The following is a 20755-nucleotide window of genomic DNA, read 5'->3' on the forward strand; positions in this document are numbered from 1 at the left end:
ATCTATTAGAAGAAAAATAAATTAAATGCATTTTTTTCTAATGACAAACAATAACAAACTCAAAGACAAGTACAGTCGAGTTCATAAACTATTTAAATGTAAATCTATTTTTATTAAATAAATTTTCCCCGGCCTCAGGCCCCACTAATCTAGAAGGTTTTCCCTCAAAATCCAAGTAGGCTCCAAATAGTTTTGTTTTGATGGTTTATTTAATGAAGAGTCACATTTTCCGAAAGTTCAATCTAATTTGAAACTTTAATCCATTTGTTAAGGTTGAAATTCTATTGACACGTATGTGGTCGATATATCGTACTATGCCTGGAAAAGGGTTAAATAATAAATGCATGCAATTTCCTGCAATAATATGAAAGGTGACAAAATATACACGTATTTATGACCTTGACTGTACAGTGACCTATTTCATCAACGTAACTTTTCCAAAAAATGACCAACGCTTATCTCTCCACTAATTAATTGCATTTGTGCATTCTGAATACACCGGTCGCGTTCAATGTAAACTTTGTGTCTTTTATTCAAATTTAAATTGATTTTGACTTGGATACTACGCACCTTTTGATACGATGCGTCAGAAATTAAAATATTTAACAATTGGTGTAAGTTACTTTTTTTCTTACCCACATCACCATTCAATACAGAATGCCACGATTCCAAATAATTGGTTGTGCGATGCCGTTGGCCAAATACACAGATTCTCTCAATTTTGTTTTTTTTTTATCCAATATCTGATCATACGTAGGTTGTTCCATAAGTCTTGCAAAAGTGTAACTTCTTATTAAGCTTTTTCAAAATAAAAACAATCACTGTTAATTTACTTATGCATGCGTTCAAACCATGTATCAAACATGATCTTCCACCGCTCCTTTGTGACAATGGCGCAGGCTTCATCCCATGCACTCAATAGTTCGTCATCAGTCGCAAACCGTCGTCCTTTTAACTGGCTCTTGATTAGCGGGAAGAGACCAAAATCGCACGGTGCAAGGTCGGGGCTATAAGACGGGTAGTCCAGCACAGTAAGCCCCGATTGCTCCAAAAACTCCTGAGTTCTGATCGCTCGATGAGCAGGAGCGTTATCATGGTGGAAGTGCCAACTGCCCAGATGCGGGACCCAGAGAGAACATAACTTTTTAACTTTTAGGTCATGGTGTAAAATTGAATTAAGTGTTGATGCACTAATGTGGAGAATCTCCTCAATCTGTCTGCACGTAATTCGCCTATTAATAGTTATCAGTTTTCTAACAGCGTCTATATTTTCTTGGGTCCTGCTTGTAATGGGTCGGCCCGGTCTTTCGTCGTCGTCTAAATTATAGTTGCCTCTTTGAAATTCCTTGTGCCACCTGAATACGGTAGAAAAGGAAGGGCGCTCTTTACCAAAGGCACCGAACATTTCCTCGTGGCACTCTTGGTAAGATAATCCACGTTTGAAATTATAATAGAAAATCACTCTGTACTCGCGGTTACCGAGAGTAGCCATTTTCGCAATTGTTTCGATCTATTTACCGAATATCACTGCTGGCAGTCTGAACAAACACATCATGTAAGAACTTGTAATTAGTGGCAGATAACCATACGCTCAGTCATACATGTCAAAGCTTGTTAGATGCCTTCCATTGCAAGACTTATGGAACAGCCTACGTATATGTTTTAAATGCTTTCATATTATCTGGCACATAGGAGTTTTCCATCTCATCCATTATATAACTCCAACCGTCCAGAATATTTTCTTTAGGTAATAGTGGCAAACACTTGCAAAGTGACACTATTCTGTATGCCTTTAATTTCAGAGATTTACTTCTTCTCTTCAGGCTCTCACGATAGTGATAATAGCATCCATTTGGCAATACTTGCGGGAAAAAGTACCTTATAGCCTTTACCATGCCCTCCTCATAGTCTGTTTTAAATTGCATAGGGTTCCAGTCCGGTATTTGGCTTTTTATTAATTGCAATAGTGTAATGTATGTTTGCGTTTCTTTATCCGGGAGGAAGGCATAGATAACGGGTATTATATTTGTAGTCTCCTGAGAACTACCCAAATCGCTATGTATAGTATAGAGCTGACAAAAGGGTACTGGACTTACTTCAAATGTGCCATCACTGAAAAAGTCCTTATTTTCCGTCATAGCTTTCTTTGCGTCACTGGATGCAAACACTAAAATTCGTGCACCGTCATCACGATAGTAGTCCGCTAACAGAAAAGAATCAAATTTAGGCGGAACCTTAATATCAGAAAAACTTTTGTGGTATAATTTTTCTACTTCCAGAGTTTTATTTCGGTGTCGGTAAAGTGTCGATTTTACACTGGTGAATTCTGGTAACTTGCTTATAATATTAATTCCAGAATTTTCGAGTGAACCCACGGCTTTTCTGTAGACCCTGGGTATTGATGCCGTGTCTGATTCAACTTGTTTTTTACAATCATTCATCTTTATGTCTATTTCGTTTTGAGCATGATCAGGACAGCACGTTACAAGATGTGGTTTACTTTTTACCACAACATTGTTAACAATAGTAACAGACCCGACACAATTACTTTTACGGTATAGAGCACATCGCCATATAATTCCTGCATCTTTATAAGTCTTTAATTTATAGTACTGGTATCCATCCAGCAATAGTACCTCACCTCGTCCCCTTTTTATTACATTTATGTCACACATTTTACTAAATTTAAAATAATTTACACGTATTCTTCTATTACCTAGGTACTCGTTTGTAGTTTGTTAATTATGTGACAAGATGTCTAGTAAGCAAATGTTTTATCTTGGGTCATAGATTCAAGTTCACTGTGTAGGTTGTCTATCAAGAACCTAAGTCTATGTAGACTCTTATGTAAGAGTAGGACTATTGGGAGTTTTGTTTTACTGGTAAGTCTACAGGGCACAAAATTCCCAATGGTCTTACTAGTGAGTCTATTGGGAAGGAAATTCCCAGTAGTCCAACTGGTAAGACTACACGGTAAGACTGCAGGGAATACGTCACCCAAGCAAAGTGCGACAGCGGCGGGCTCGTTACGTCTGCCTTCACAAACCTCGCGACATATTGACAGATGCCAATGCTCAGCACCAATAAGTACGGTTCACCAACCGTCAGCTCATAGCGTCAGCATATGTCAAGTATTCGGCTAGGTCTTTTAAGTGAGCATAAGATTCAATAGTCTCTCTAGATAGAGTTTGTTCGTTCAAGCCTAACGATTGTACAGCCTTAGCACGATTTACCAAATGGATATCAGATTCATATTTACCTCTTATGTAAAAGTCAACGTATCTTACCTTTGTAGTTTTTTGTAAACCCATGATACCATTGACAGTTATGAACTCTTCAGGTCCTATTAAACCTATGCGAGCAGCCACTTTACAATCGATCATAGTCGCAGTACTGCCATCATCGAGAAACGCGAAGGTTTCATAGCTGCCATTTGGCCCTGAAAGTGTCACTGGTAAAACCTTCAACATTGTAATATTTGAACATGTTTCATTAGACGTTTTATGTTGGTTACACGATATACCTATATTAGACAAAGTCACATTGTTGTCTGACACCTTATTACCTGCTGGCGAGGAACTCGACGTATGCTGGGTTAGCTGGGTATCACTTTCAGCCGCAGGAACGCAAATGATGTTATTAATCCGTGTATCGGGTGTAGGCGGTGATGTAAACGTATTCTGCCTACCGTGCAAAAGAGGGTTGTGTCGAAAAGTACAACCATCGACCCCGCAAGGGTTGCTTTTGCATAATTTCCATAGGTGTGAGTTGTCTTTTAGACATCTATAACAAACTTTGTGTTCACGCAACCAACGCCACCTATCGTCAACAGATAACGACGTAAATTCAGTACAGTTTTTAATATTGTGGGATTTTTTACAATAAACACACTATCTTACCAGTTGTTTTATTTTTGTCATGAGTAACGGCATGTATATTTTCACGTTTAAATGGTTTATTCATTGGAAAATGTACTCGTGATTGTTGCGGTATAGACGTAGAAAGCCCTACTTCTGGTGATAAAGCGAATTTAATATAGCGTTCGTGTTCACGCGTTAGAAAATCAGATAAAAGTTCTAACTTTGACTTGAGATGGTTTGACGTTTCTGACAAATCTGACGCATAATCAGACCATCTCATTTTCATTAAAGGGTTAAATTTTCCTAGAATATTATGAAACAGCTCCGGCGATTGTAAATATTCTCGTAGGCCGAGTAATTTCATAGTAGACAAAGAATTGCGTACCTTATTAGCGAAAATACCTATCTCCTTTAGGTCAGGCCCGAGCCGAGGCAGCGTTTTCAAAATCTGAACTTCGCCGAAGACAATCATTTCGGGACAAGCAAATGTACGTTCGAGTGCTGCCATTATGTCTTCGGAAGCTGCTGCGGTATTGAGTAAAGAGGCGACGGCCTCCCGGGCGGGCCCGCGGAGTGCGTTATGTAGACGCGCCGTATTTTCTGCGGGGGAATAAGAAGTTTTAGTACTATCAAACAAGTATTTAAATTGAAGCCATTGTGACGAGTTGCCATAGAAAGATGGAAGCTCAATTTTAGCTTTTCTTGGCACGTCTCGTGCGGCGAGCGCTTTAGCTGCGGCAGCCGTATCGGCAATAGCTTGTAAAAGCGTGGCAGAGCCGGTTATTGGCTCGGTTTGATCTTGTCGGCGGCGGCACTCTTGGTTTACATAATCATTATTAAAATCAATCACTGCATTATAGTGGCCGTTTTGACGTTTGACGTTTTCACGCAATAAAGGTGAATTAATACGGTTATTTAAATTACACTCCACAGTAGGTTCTGGCCGTAAATTTATAGTGGGATCGGCGGTCATGGCGGTAACTACCGCTATAAGTATGGGGCGGAATAGTTACATCCACTTCGGCCCGTGTGTCTACGGGTTGCCTTTCCTGATTTACGTCACGAACCCAAGATGCTGTACGAGAATATGCATTACTAACCGTGTGATTGGATCGCTCCTCGGCTTCTAAGGCGGCTATTTTCGCTTCAAGTTCAAGCTGTTCTACCTGTTTAACCTGCTCAAGGAGTTTCCGTTGGTTGTCGAGGCTTTCGCGCTCGCGTTGAAAGAGCTCTTGTTCCCTTTCTATGCTTTTGCGGGCCAAGTGGGCCTCCGCGGTCAATCGTCGTGCCCTGATCGTGGCCGATGATCGCGTAGAGCCCGAAGCGCGAGACCTGCAACTGAGGGGAACATTAACTTGTTCGGCGCTGGTGCCGGTTGTGAGGCACTCGCGAGACGTCCCGGGGATTTGCGGGTCGGAAGCCGCGGGTGGTACGGTGGCGTCGGCCGCACCGTGGTCCAACTTTTTGGACTGGCCGAGCCTACCCGTGGCAGGGGTACCCGTTTCCGAGCGCGTCATTTTAGCACTTTTAGCCGACTGCTTGGTTTTAGTAGATCGCAAGATCATGAGTGAGGGAGAAGGACCAAATAAAGAAGAGGGAATCTCGATAGCTAATAGAGTGGAAAATAATCAATAAACCAGGCAGTCGACTAGTTTCGATGGATTTATTTTGCGAATTGACATACAACAATATAAACAGTCAAAAATACATTCGAATTTAAATATGGAATTAAAAAAGAACTTAAGACTAGACATAGACAATAGTATAAAAATATCAAAACCTATTTACATATACACCCTTAACAACTCGCATGAAAGTGCCTACAACTCATTTCACCCTGAAACTACTTATTAGCGCTCTCGTTTTGTCCGAGCACCAAAATGGTGAAGTGGGTCGCTTTAGTACAAGCCAAGTACAAGCCTTAAAGTATTTACTTGGATTCGTCTAGGAATCAAATATACGCAAATATTCTTGTGCACAATACAGTTAAAAATACACAGAAGATGAAATACAGTTAAAAGCTAGGTAACAACAGGCGATGTTATTGCTAAGAAGCGATCTCTTCCAAACAATGTTTTGGTAGCAAGAAACTAAGAATTTACAACATTGAACTGGTACCTAGTGCCGATATACATTTAATTCAACAAACTGAAGACGCAAATAATTATGTACCTACTTTAATATTATACATACATACATATAATAAATATGTACCTATGCTAGCAAAAAGCAGAGCTTTGTAAGGGCTCGCGGAGATTTCTACCTAAACGTACCGGACCGCGACTTTGATCCAATCCGAGGCTTGTTACATGTTCGATCGAGTGGGTACGTAATAAGTCAGTTAAGGACGCAGCTATAAGTGAGAGCAAGAAAGAAATATGCTACGGACCCCGGTCGCTGTCCGGTACGCCTGTCTGTTACAGTTTTTACTTTGTGCATAAAAAACATGTCCAACCGACAAAATCAAATTTCCAATATCATCCACACATACTATACAATTTCATAAGCCCTTATTACATCCTACACCGCCTACACGGTCGCCCAGTTTTTTGCGAGGAAGCCAACTGGTTTTCCTACATAATGTTGGGTCAGCGAGCTAGTGTCCTTGAATTTATTTTTGCGCCCACACCACACAATTGAGCGAAAAACTATCCCGTCTGGACACCTACTGGCGGTAATCACGCTGCTCCGCATAAACACACACACACACACACACACAGTTCGACTAGGTACAGCCAGGGTTCAGCATCAGCGCTATCGTGGGTACTGCTCTTCCAAGTGCTCATTAAGACGTGTCGGATGACCAAAACAGCGTGTGCCTATGTTTCACCAAACCTGAATTCCACTTGGTACTGCCAGGGTTCAGCATCAACTCTATTTTGGGTACTGCTCTCCCAAGTGCTCATCAAGACGTGTCGAATGACTAAAACAGCGTGTGCCTATGTTGCACCAAACCTGAGTTCCACTAGGTACTGCCAGGGTTCAGCATCAGCTCTATCTTGGGTACTACTCTCCTTAGTGCTCATCAAGATGAGTCGGTTGACCAAAAGATAATGTGTTTTTGTTGCACCAAACCTGAGTTCTACTAAGTACTGCCAGGGTCCAATTAGAAACTATACGCAAACGGAATCCCAGGAACACCAACTGGTTAGCGTTCAAAAGCGACCTGAAGGTGGAACTGGGAGACCCTAAAGGCAAGTTAAACTCTATTATTGACATAGAACTTGAAACAGACAGAATAGTACAAGCTGTCTACACAGCTTGGTCAAACAACTGTCCGGAATTAATCCTGGCGAAGAAGATGCCTTGGTGGAAGCCGGATATTGCAAAACTCCGGAAGGAAACCAGGGCTGTCTTCAACGATGCTAAAAGGACCAAACACACAAACATGGAATGTGACAATTTCATGAAAAGGATTACGAATATGGGCTGCGATAAGATGCAACCCAAGTTTGGGTTCCGTAAGAATTTTAACGTTAAAATTTCAACAAGGGTTGAATGGACCGAAGGTCTTGTAGCACTAATTTCCGATGAAAACGACATCATATGGTACACAGACGGGTCTAAGACAGAATCTGGTACGGGGGCAGGCATTTATGCAAATGACTTTAGTAGTAGTATAAGCATGGGCGCATGGGCAATTACGCCACTGTCTTCCAAGCCGACTTAATTCGCTATAATTGCCTGTGTGCATGAGAATATAGTTAGGCAAACCCAAGGGAAGAATATCTATATACTCAGCGACAATCAGGCTGCACTCAAAGCGCTTGAAGCGCCCAGAGTGGTTTCTAGTAGGCGTCCAAGCTCTGAACCAGCTTGGAAGACAAAACAGAGTGCAACTGGTATGGATCCCAGGCAATGAAAATGCAGATGAACTTGCCAGAACCGGATCTGAAAGTAACCTTATAGGTCCGGAACCATTCGTGGGGCTCTCACAGGGAACCATCACAACGGCTATTAAAGACCATAGCAAGACCAAACATCAGGAAGAATGGGACAGTCTGACAGGTCTAAAGCACACAAAGCTCTTTACGCAAGGAGTAGACTCCGGTTGGAGCTTAGATTTGGAAACTTAGCAAAAGACAACTCCAAATCATAACGGAGGTGTTTACTGGCCATTACGGGGTCAAAGGAATTCTGGCCAAGATGGGACACTCTGACAACACCGATTGTCGTATGTGTGGCGAAGAGGAAGAGACAGTAAAACACCTAATGTCACGCCCTCGCCAGACAACGAATGAAGGACTTTGGAGCAGGATACCTGGAACCAAAGGACTTTGAAACGCTTACCCATGAGCTCCATCATCCGACACATGGATATGGTGGGAAAAGCTCTTGAGTAGTTGACGGATCCTATCTAGGGGGTAATTACACAAAAGATCCCTATGGGTCGAAGTATATCCGCAAGGGCCCCCGAAAACAATAGGATAAGATAATGATATGTAAAGGAAACGCACGTACGGTTTGGATCAAGGGCCACGACTGACGTATATTTGAATTCAGAAAACTAACTACTACAGATACCATAGATGAGTATAAAATACATAGAACCTATTTGGTATTTAAGCACAATACCCCCACTAATACCAAATACTATAAATACCCTTTTGACCAACAAATCTAAATAAACATTTAACACAAACCTAACTTCTTCATCAAATAATTATGTTTATTGCCAGATAAACTTTTGGTCAGAATGTCTGCTGGCATCTCTGTCGTTTCTAAATATTTAAGATTAACTATCTTATCATTAATGCAGTCACGACAGAAAAAATGTCTCATTTCAATATGTTTAGTGCGCTTGCTAAAAACATTATTATATGACAACTTAATTGCACCCTGGTTGTCATTAAATATATCAACAGTATAAATTCTATTTGTAATTTCATTTAACAAATTACGCATATATATAGCCTCCCTACAGGCTTCGGTGATTCCCATCAGCTCAGCTTCGGTAGAGCTCAAAGCGACAGTCTTCTGTTTTTTAGTTTCCCAAGAAACCGCACCCCCCGACATGGTAAAACACATACCAGTGTAAGAACGCCTATCTGCCGAATTGTTGCCCCTATCAGCATCTACAAAGCCAACTAGCTGGGAATTACCTGTCTTACAATACTTAAGACCTACATGTCTAGTCTTCTTGATAGATGAGATACCTCAACACTCTTTTAGCATAAGTCCAAGTCTCATTATTAAAGAAGTTATTGAATTGGCTCAAGTAACCTACTGCAAAAGCTATATCTGGCCTTGTGAGCACAGCAAGATACATAAGGCTGCCAACGAGCTGTTGATAAGGTATCTTTTTGTCACAATCACCTTTAGTACCGCTAATATCTAACTTAGGCTCTAAAGGACTGTCAGCAGTCTTGCAATCAGTCATCTGAAAACGGTCTAACAGTTGGTTAATGTAATTTTCTTGACTAAGTGCAATGACCCCATTAGTCTTGTCTACACTTACAGTCATACCTAGACATTGCCTAACTTCCCCTAAGTCCTTAATCTTAAATCTGGAAGCTAAAGCACTTTTCAAGTTGTCAGTTTCAACACTGTCATTCGAAAATATAAAGAAATCATCGACATACAAAGCAATGATCGTTTTTAATTCACCCTTATTCTTTGAGTAAAGACATGGTTCCAGTTTTGACCTCCTATAACCCATCTCAATAAGACTCTGGTCCACCTTCTTGTACCAGGCTCTTGAGGACTGCTTTAGCCCATATATGGCTCTCTTTAGCTTTAACACTTTATTGCTCTGCATGTTAGGAAAACCTTCTGGTTGATGCATGTAAAGCGTTTCCTCAAGATCCCCATTCAAGAACGCTGTGACAACGTCAAGATGAGTTATGTCAAAACCAAGCTGAGTAGACAAAGCAAATAACATTCGCAAAGTTGTATGCCTAACTACTGGCGAAAAAGTATCAGTATAGTCCATACCTTGTTTCTGCATGAAGCCCTTAGCTACCAACCTCGCACGAAAACGAACATTGTTGTCACTGTCATATTTCTTCTTCAGGACCCACTTGCATCTTACCACTGTGCCACTCTTTGAGATATCAACTAGCTCCCATGCTTTATTTTGCTCGAAACACTGGAGTTCTTCATCAACAGCCTTGAGCCACTGGTCCTTCTCTGGTCCACTTAAGGCTTACTTCAGTGTCAAGCCACTGGCGTCATCTAGGACATCTGCCACCTGGCATTTATTCGCAACACCATAATATTCTGGAGCTTTCCTTATCCGAGTAGACTTTCTCAGTTGATTAGTGGTTTCATCTGTGTCCTCATTTTCACTACTTGGAACGTATGAGTCATCTTCAGGCTCTGTTACTGTCTTATCTGTGAAATACTCATCTTCTGTCGATGAACTAGGTTCCCCCACTGAAACTGAACTCTCATCTGAGACAACATCCTCCACCACCTTTTCAGGTTCTGGTAGTTCAGTAACTGGTAATACAACATCAGTCATCTCATCTTCCATTATGACTACATCTCTACTTGTTGTAATACGCTTAGTTTCAGGGTCATACACTCGGTAACCTTTGATTCCGTCAGGGTATCCCACTAGGATATGCTTGACTGCCTTCCGATCCCACTTTAACCGCTTTTCTTTAGCTACATGTACCATCACAGGACTGCCAAATACTCTTAAATGACTGACATCGGACTTGTCACCTGTCCACATTTCATATGGTGTCTTGTTATTCAGTCCTGCTGCTATAATGCGGTTTTGCAAGTATACAGCTGTGTGAGTACTTTCAGCCCAGAACTCCTTTCCTAGCTTAGCCTCGAATAGCATACATTTAGCTTTTTCCACAACCGAACGGTTCCTTCGCTCACAGAATCCGTTGCTCTCAGGTGTGTAAGCATTTATATTCTGATGAATAATGCCATGTTTTTTAAGGAATAGGTCAAACTCACGGTTACAAAACTCTTTGCCTTGATCACTTCGAATTGCTTTGATAGTTTTGCTAGTCTGGTTTTCTGCCATCATCTTGAATTCCTTAAATTTATCTAAAGCTTCACTTTTGTGCCTCAGGAAGTACACAAAGGTCATCCGGCTGTAATCATCCACAAATAATAGGAAAAATCTGGAACCACCCATTGACATCTGTTCCATAGGGCCACATATATCCATATGTACTAGCTGTAGTACCTCCTCACTCCTTGTACCCTTGTGATTAAATGGAAGCCGACTCTGCTTGCCTTCACAACAAACTGTACATGAGGCTTTACTTATCTGCGATTTATCATCAAGTTCCAAACCGATAACCGCGTCAGGCATCTTATTTAAATAATTGTTGCATATATGAGATAATCTTTTATGCCATGTGTTCCTGGAAACCATTACTGGAGCTGCAAATGCACTATCTGGCATTATCAATCTGTAGACTCCATTCTGTAATACTGCCTCTGCCACTACCTCACCATTTATGTTGACAATTCTGCAGCCAGTCTTGGAAAACAAAACTTCGTTGCCGTTCTTTATAAGTTGGCTGACTGACAACAAGTTTGTGGCCAGCTCGGGAACACACTCTACGTTTTTAACAGTTACATCGAACTCAAATGCATCCGTTTTTGTCACTAAATCGCAGTCGCCGGTGCATAAAACTGTCATCTTCTGATTATTTGCAACAATAATCTCCTTGTCGCCATGATAAACAATGTTTTTCAACCAATCTTTGTTTGTAAATAGATGTCCGCTAGCCCCCGAGTCCACATAAATATCATTTTTACTGAAAGTACCGCTCAAGAATACAGCACTAAACGCATGCGTTTGCTTTCGCGTGGTTTTCTTATCACTCGCGGCATTTTTTTCATTGTAAGTGCACTGATTCTTGTAATGGCCGAGATTGTGACATCTGTGACAGCGAATGTGGGACTTGGAGCCACCATCATTCTTTACTGCGCCGCTTCCGCTTGACATAGACTGCGCATTATTTTTATTTTTAGGTTGCCACTTCTGCGCACTAGCGAGCGCGCCGGAAACTTCAGAATTTTCGAAATTTGAATCTGTTTCCATGTCTAGCAATTTTGTCTTGCTGACATCGGTTGAAATTGTTATCCCGGAATGCTCAATAGCCATTATCATAGGAGAGTATTTTTCTGTTAATCCTGCTAATAATAAGCATCCTATCCACTCATCACTGATAGCGAATCCGGTACCATTTAGTTTCTGTCCGATCTCGACTATCTGAGTCACATAAGAAGTCATGGAACTGCTGCTTTCTAGGCGAATTGATATTAAATGACGTAGAAGACTAATCCGTCTCGCAAATCCTTTATCATCAAATAAGGCCTTCAGCTTATCCCAGAGTTCTTTAGACGTTTTCACACTTTTTATATGTATGAACAACGCTGAGTCAATGGTCATGATTAACTTGGCTTTTGTTTTTGCATCATCAGCGTCTTCTACTTTCTTGGTTGCTTCTGGTATAATGCAATGCCGCATCCCCTCCAACACGAGAAAATTTTCCGCAGCAAAAGTCCATTCCCCATAGTTCTCGCGCCCCTTTAACTTCGGTACATTCACTAAGTAATTCGCGGAACCCATTATCGACCACTGCTAAACTGCTCCGATAATACACTGGCACCACTACACCACTTATTCCCGATTTATTTCACGAAATAACAGCCCATAACCTGATATGTAAAGGAAACGCACGTACGGATCGGATCAAGGGCCACGACTGACGTATATTTGAATTCAGAAAACTAACTACTACAGATACCATAGATGAGTATAAAATACATAGAACCTATTTGGTATTTAAGCACAATAGATAAGATAAGTACTGCCAGGGGTCTGGGTCATTTTGTTGAACTGCACGCCGACGTTGCAATTGGCGTGTAGTCGACGTGCAGTTCCCATACAAGTTGCAGTCGGGTTGTAGTCCGTCTGTATCGGCCGTAAGTCACTGAAGTTTGTATTAATATACTTATCTTTATTTATAATTTTAGCAGTTCCAAGCAATAGTAACACTAAAGGCGCCATTCATTAGTTGCGTAAGACAATTTTTGCCAGTTTTTAACCCCCTCCCTCCCCTATGTAAGAAATTGTGGCGACCACCGGCTCGCCACTCTGTACGCGCCTAAGTCCGCGCGCCTGCGCGATGCGCCACCGCCGTTGCTATGCAACAGATGTAGCAATACAATACAACAATCCCTTCTGCCTAAGAAAAAGCATACGTTATTTTTAATTCAGAGTATTGTGAAATTTATAAATTTATGTAAATAATATTGTAAATATACTTGTAAATACTCCGCGGCATCTTCTCTTGTAAATAATATAGTTTCCCCTATATACCTACCTCTTCCACATTGGTGACTACCGACTAACGCAAGATGTCGAAAGAAAATCTCCAAGAAGATTATGCCGACGCAAACGAGGAGGCGCAGGTATGTAGGGTTGGCGTCCGCGTGCCTCCATTTAACGCAGACGAGCCCGCCCTGTGGTTCGCCCAGATCGAAGCTCAGTTTCACTTATCGAAAATCACACTTGACGATACCAAATTTTATTACGTAGCTGGGCAATTAGAGGCGCGCTATGCAATGGAGGTAAAGGATGTAATTACTAACCCTCCCGCTACCGAGAAATATCCCAAAATTAAGGCCGAATTAATAAAACGTCTGTCCGCGTCGCAAGAGAAACGGACGCGACAACTGCTTGTCCAAGAGGAGCTGGGCGACCGCAGCCCATCCCAATTTCTGCGCCATTTACAAAACCTGGCCGGCGCCGCGGCAACTTCAGTCCTCCTAAGGACAATTTGGTGCGACCGTTTACCGCATAATGTCCAGACGATACTTGCGTCGCAGTCTGACCAGCCCCTGGATAAGCTCGCTGACCTAGCCGATAAAGTATACGAGCTAGCACCTCCAGCTCCCCGTGCTCCGCAAGTGGCGACTGCTGCTACCACCTACGCACCAGCGTGCCCTGTCTCCTTCGCACCCGCTTCGCCTACTGACACCTTGGCGCAGCAAGTGAGCGAGCTGGCAAGGCAAGTCGCGTATTTAACAACTAACTACAGAAGAGGACGTGCACACTCGCGCTCGCGCTCGTCCTCAAGGCCACGTAGGTACAGCCGTTCTCGATCCGGGATGCCGCAGCCGCCGCCCAACCATCCGCACTGTTTTTACCATTACAACTTCGGCCTAAAGGCAAATAAATGCAGTAAGCCCTGCAATTTTGACACGGAAAACTCCCCGGGCGGTCGGAACTAGCGGCCAGCGACTGCCCTAGCTAAAATCTGGCCGTTTATTCGTCACCGACCGGGATTCAAAAATAAGATATCTAGTTGACACAGGGTCCGATTTATGCGTTTTCCCCCGGTCGGCTGTCAAGACGCCTGGCCCACAATCAAAATTTGATTTAACTGCAGCCAACAACTCCGTCATACATACATATGGACCAATACAACTAACTATCAACTTAGGTCTAAGAAGAGCATTTCCATGGAACTTTACTATAGCCGACGTGTCAAAACCGATTATAGGAGTCGACTTTCTCATTTATTACGATCTACTGGTAGACTGCCGAAACCGTCGACTAATAGATAACCTTACATCGTTATCGGTAGCCGCAATACCCTACAAGTCGTCAGATAATATTGCTGCCGTCAAAACAGTTACCGGTGAGACAGAATTCCATGAAATCTTACGCGAATATCCCGCTATTACCAGACCTCCAGGTAGACACTCTCCATCGAAGCATAACACCTTGCACTTCATCAAGACCACTCCCGGACAGCCAGTATCCTGCAAGCCTCGCCGCCTTGATCCGACGCGTCTGCAAGCTGCCAGAAAGGAGTTCGAGGATATGTTGGCATCCGGTATAGCCCGACGGTCAGAAAGTCCCTGGGCCAGCGCACTTCACTTGGTGAAGAAGAAAGATGACACCTGGAGACCCTGTGGTGATTATAGGGCACTGAACGCCAGAACGATCCCTGACCGATACCCTATTCGTCATATTCACGATTTTTCTCACCAACTATCCGGTTGTACCATCTTCTCAACCATCGATCTGGTCAAGGCTTACAACCAGATAGCCGTGAACCCTGATGACATTCCAAAAACCGCGATTATCACTCCATTTGGCTTATTTGAGTTCCCATACATGACTTTCGGACTAAGGAACGCGGCGCAGACCTTCCAGAGGTTTATTGATGAGGTTCTGCTCGGTCTAGACTTCTGCTATGGTTACTTAGACGACATCCTGGTTTTCTCATCTTCACTGGAACAGCACAAAAGCCATCTTCGACAACTGTTTCAGCGTTTGACACAGTACGGCGTATGGATCAACATCTCCAAGTGCTTGTTTGGCCAATCCGAAGTCACTTTTCTTGGTTACCGTGTGACAGCTTCAGGTACCAAGCCCTTAGACTCTAAAGTGCAAGCTATCCAGGAGTACACCGTTCCGAAAACTGTCAAAGAACTTAGACGATTCCTGGGTATGATAAACTTTTACCGCAGATTCGTACCCAACGCTGCACAACTTCAGGCACCTCTTCACTCCATTCTGTCAGGACCCAAGATCAAAGGATCACATCCAGTGAACATGACTCCTGAATTGCTACAGGCTTTCGAAGACTGCAAGTCATCGCTGTCTAAAGCAACACTCCTTGCTCATCCAGATCCTTCTGCTCAACTGGCGATCTTCACTGATGCATCTGACACTTCAATCGGTGGAGTACTTCAACAGCTTGTAGACGAAGCCTGGCAACCCTTGGCATTCTACTCGCACAAGCATACCAAGCCGCAGACGAAGTACAGCCCGTACTACCGAGAACTCCTTGCTGTGTACGAAGCCATCAGGTACTTCAGGCATATGGTCGAAGCCAGAGACTTCATAGTGTATACAGATCATAAGCCACTTACCTTTGCTTTCTCCACTAACCGAGATAAATGCTCGCCAAGGCAATTTAGATACCTGGACTTTATCTCGCAATTTACAACAGACTTAAGATACTTACCTGGAACTCTCAACGTTGTCGCTGACGCCTTGTCTCGCGTCGAGGAAATCGCCGTCCCTATCGACTACCAGGCGCTTGCACGATCTCAGGAAGCTGATCCAGAGCTGCAAGACCTGATCCTCCACGGCTCCTCACTCAAACTGCGGAAGATGCCTACACTGGGCAGTACCTTACCTGTCTTCTGCGATACTTCTACTGGACAACCTCGTCCATATGTCACACCAGAGTTCCGGAAGCAAGTCTTCGACCAGCTACACCAACTTCATCATCCAGGATGCTCAGCTACCGCGCGACTGGTCTCAGAACGATTCGTATGGCCAGGGATTCGCCGAGATTGTAGAGAGTGGGCCAAACAGTGCTTGAAATGCCAACAAAGCAAAATCAATCGTCATACCATTTCACCGCTTTCCACTTTCACCACTCCATCCTCGAGGTTCGCTCATATTCATCTCGACCTCGTAGGGCCCCTTACCCCGTCTTCTGATTACAGATACTGCCTCACCGTCATCGACAGATTCACGCGATGGCCTGAGGTGTTTCCACTCAGAGACATCACTGCTGAATCCTGTGCATCAGCCCTGGTATCTGGCTGCCAGATTCGGATGTCCGCTGCGGGTGACCACAGACCGTGGTCATCAGTTCGAGAGCCAGCTCTTCAAGGCTCTGATCACGATGGTTGGAGCTCACCATCTCCGCACCACTGCTTATCATCCTGCCGCCAACGGGATGTGCGAGAGGCTCCACCGTCAGCTCAAATCCGCCATCATGTGCCACTCATCTTCATCGACTTGGACTGAAGCTCTACCCCTTATCCTGCTTGGTATTCGAAGCGCCGTAAAGGAAGATTTACAGACTACCCCGGCAGAGCTCGTCTATGGCGAGACGCTTCGTTTACCCGGCCAGTTCCTGTCACCTTTACCCGACTACAAAGTGGCAGATATCACTGAGTACGCCACACGCCTACGCTCACTCATGGCTAAGCTCACACCCAGACCAGCATCTTGGCATATTTCATCATCACCATTTTACATCCCACGTGACTTAGAATCGTGTTCCCACGTGTTTCTTCGAGTCGACCGTGTCCGCAGCTCGCTTGAACCACCGTACGAAGGCCCATATAGAGTCATTAAGCGACAGTCGAAATACTACTCTATCGACATTAAGGGCAAGATGAACAACGTGTCGATCGACAGACTCAAGCCAGCATTTGTCATGCGAGAAGCGACACCGCAATCGCCTGAGACGGATAACAGCGATGCTAACAACGAGAAGAGCACGAGGACTGGAAGACTGGTGCGGTTCCCCGCTAGGTATCGACCGTAGTCACGGTCTGGCCAGGGGGAACATGTGGCGACCACCGGCTCGCCACTCTGTACGCGCCTAAGTCCGCGCGCCTGCGCGATGCGCCACCGCCGTTGCTATGCAACAGATGTAGCAATACAATACAACAACCCCTTCTGCCTAAGAAAAAGCATACGTTATTTTTAATTCAGAGTATTGTCAAATTTATAAATTTATGTAAATAATATTGTTAATATACTTGTAAATACTCCGCGGCATCTTCTCTTGTAAATAATATAGTTTCCCCTATATACCTACCTCTTCCACAAAATAATAAGAATAGGCTGCCCCCCCCCCCCCCCCCCTATATTACCATATATTACGTAAGAATCTAAAGGCAAAAATGAGTACACGTTTGGTTTGTTTTAGTATTTATTTAAAATAAATCATTATTTGAATGTTTCTTTGTACAAAGGTACTGGAGCCCGTTTAAGCTAACTCTGCACCGTGTTTGATAGCATAGAGTGTGGAAGTATTATTTTAAACTTCATAATTTCATAGATATTAAAAAAAATCGCAGCTTTGTAATCTTACGTAAGAACTATGAAAACCCTTTCCCTCCCCCTTGTACGAAAAATAAGATTATGAAGCGACTTTCGGGTTTTATACATACCGCAAACCGGGGTGAAAAGACACGATTTCAATTTTCGAGGGCGATTTTCACTAAGAATCCAAATGATCCCAGTACTAATTTTGACATCGTCATTATGGATCCTCAGATATCGATTTTTATCAAGATCGGGTCTAAATTAAAAAAATTAAGATGGCGGCTGTTTCGTTAAATTTCGACTTCAGATTCTTGTTAAGGGGCCTCTCGGACCCACAGATATCAATTTTCATCAAGATCGGGTCAAAAATAAAGATGGCGGCCATTTCGTGAAATTTCGACTTCAGATTATTATTAAGGGGCCTCTCGGACCCAAAGATATCCATTTTCATCAAGATCGAGCCGAAAATAAATTTCGACTAAGACTTCAGATTCGTGCTAAGGAGCATCTCGGACTCTCAGATACCGATTTTTATCAAGATCGGGCCGGAAATAAAGAAAATGAAGATGGCGACCGTTTCGCTAAATTTCGACTTCAGATTCGTGTTAAGGGGCCTCTCGGACTCTCAGATATCGATTTTTATCAAGACCGGGCCGGAAATAAAGAAAATCAAGATGGCGACCGTTTCGCAAAATTTCGACTTCAGATTCGTGTTAAAGGGCCTCTCGGACTCTCAGATATCGATTTTTATCAAGATCGGACCGGAAATAAACAAAATCAACATGGCGACCGTTTCGTTAAATTTCGACTTCAGATTCGTGTTAAGGGGCCTCTCGGACTCTTAGATATCGATTTTTATCAAGATCGGGCCGGAAATAAAGAAAATCAAGATGGCAACCATTTCGTTAAATTTCGACTTCAGATTCGTGTTAAGGGGCCTCTCAGACTCTCAGATATCGATTTTTATCAAGATCGGGTCTAAATTAAAAAAATCACGATGGCGGCTGTTTCGTTAAATTTCGACTTCAGATTCTTGTTAAGGGGCCTCTCGGACCCTCAGATATCAATTTTCATCAAGATCGGGTCAAAAATAAAGATGGCGGCCATTTCGTGAAATTTCGACTTCAGATTATTGTTAAGGGGCCTCTCGGACTCTCAGATATCGATTTTTATCAAGATCGGGCCGGAAATAAAGAAAATCAAGATGGCGACCGTTTCGCTAAATTTCGACTTCAGATTCGTGTTAAGGGGCCTCTCCGACTCTCAGACATCGATTTTTATCAAGATCGGGCCGGAAATAAAGAAAATCAAGATGGCGACCGTTTCGCAAAATTTCGACGTCAGATTCGTGTTGAGGGGCCTCTCCGACTCTCAGATATCGATTTTTATCAAGATCGAACCGGAAATAAAGAAAATCAACATGGCGACCGTTTCGTTAAACTTCGACTTCAGATTCGTGTTGAGGGGCCTCTCCGACTCTCAGATATCGATTTTTATCAAGATTGGGCCGGAAATAAAGAAAATCAAGATGGCGACCGTTTCGCTAAATTTCGACGTCAGATTCGTGTTGAGGGGCCTCTCCGACTCTCAGATATCGATTTTTATCAAGATCGGGCCGGAAATAAAGAAAATCAACATGACGACCGTTTCGCTAAATTTCGACTTCTGCGGGCTCAGCACGGTTCCATTTTTATCGACTATCACTATGCGCGTCCCTTTCGCACTTACATACTTGTTAGAACGTGACAGGCATGGTGACAAGGGATAAAAACGCGACCGTGCTAAGCCGCCAGATTCGTGTTGAGGGGCCTCTCCGACTCTCAGATATCGATTTTTATCAAGATCGGGCCGGAAATAAAGAAAATCAAGATGGCGACCGTTTCGCAAAATTTCGACTTCAGATTCGTGTTGAGGGGCCTCTCGGACTCTCAGATATCGATTTTTATCAAGATCGAGCCGGAAATAAATAAAATCAACATGGCGACCGTTTCGTTAAACTTCGACTTCAGATTCGTGTTGAGGGGCCTCTCCGACTCTCAGATATCGATTTTTATCAAGATCGGGCCGGAAATAAAGAAAATCAAGATGGCGACCGTTTCGCTAAATTTCGACTTCAGATCCGCGTTAAGGGCCTCTGGGATCCATAGGTATCGTTTTTCTAAAAAAAAATTGCCATTTTTGACCGAAGCGAAGCGAAGGTCTACGTTTTGACTCGGGCATTTTGCTTTCGTATGTCCGGATGTTCTCCTCTACAGGTCGCAATTCTAAACCGATTCTCGTGAAATTTTGTGACCGAATTTTATGACTAAATAAAATTTTTTTGTCAATCCGGTTTTTGGAAATTTTTAAAAATGGCGGAGTCGTGATGCCTGGCGCCTAACCAAATAGTGGTATCGGTACCATACGAGTGTTTTCTTTTTGTGATATGTTTATAGATTAAATGGCCAAAAATTCAGAAAATTTATTTCGCTGGTTTCGGAGGTATTGAGATATTTAATTTTAACTAATTTTAATTTGAGAAGGAGTAGCTAAATTTCGTCAACCCTTCTAAGAACTATTTGGCTCAGTTTGTAAACGTTCGCTTTTTCTGTTTGCACAGAGGGTCTGGGTTCGATCCCCAGTAATTGTATGCTGGGATATTATATCTTTTTGTATTTTTTTACACATACATTTCGTATTGTTTTTTTTTTAATTTACTATATTTAAAGCTCTTAGCACCATGTTATTTAAAGCTCTGCTCGCGAGGTCTACAGCTCACAGAGCCACTAGTTATAATTTCTATAGATACACATCGAGGAAGCACAAGTATCATATAATTCATAACTAGGCGTCAATAAATATTCGAAATTGGAATGTTCTACATCGCGCTATCGAAATTTTTCCTGTCGCGTATATATACCTCCGAGTCACTTATAGGGAGGTTGGTCGGGGAGGCGGGTTCTGGACTCCGACCGAGTGCCGTTGGCACATGAACATTATCAGTCACACTTAAAGGACATTCCGCGCACTTTGTGCGCTCTTACATACAGGGCGCCTGCGGCGCCCCTCACACTTAAAGATCGAACACAGCCCGACATCCAGCGCGCTTCGCGCGCTCTTACAT

At 43.0% G+C, this 20755-nt stretch overlaps 1 protein-coding gene and 1 long non-coding RNA gene across 2 annotated transcripts in view; one reads left to right on the forward strand and one right to left on the reverse strand.

Annotated features, from left to right (window-relative positions):
* The first annotated feature begins 488 nt into the window (after positions 1-488).
* The window catches only part of LOC134794976 (uncharacterized), a 746430-nt gene continuing 726163 nt past the window's right edge, over positions 489-20755 (forward strand). Inside the window, exon 1 of the long non-coding RNA XR_010144736.1 lies at positions 489-501. This is a non-coding gene — a long non-coding RNA (uncharacterized LOC134794976). The remainder of the gene's footprint in view (positions 502-20755) is intronic.
* On the reverse strand, positions 3590-5665 carry LOC134795057 (uncharacterized). Its single transcript, XM_063766896.1, has 2 exons — positions 4961-5665; positions 3590-4460 (listed from the first exon to the last, which is right to left on the reverse strand). Exons 1-2 carry the CDS (start codon positions 5423-5425, stop codon positions 4368-4370), a joined length of 558 nt encoding a protein of 185 aa, XP_063622966.1. The 5' UTR covers positions 5426-5665; the 3' UTR covers positions 3590-4367.

This window comes from Cydia splendana, chromosome 11 (genome assembly GCF_910591565.1).
Source record: "Cydia splendana chromosome 11, ilCydSple1.2, whole genome shotgun sequence".
NCBI lineage: Eukaryota > Metazoa > Arthropoda > Insecta > Lepidoptera > Tortricidae > Cydia > Cydia splendana.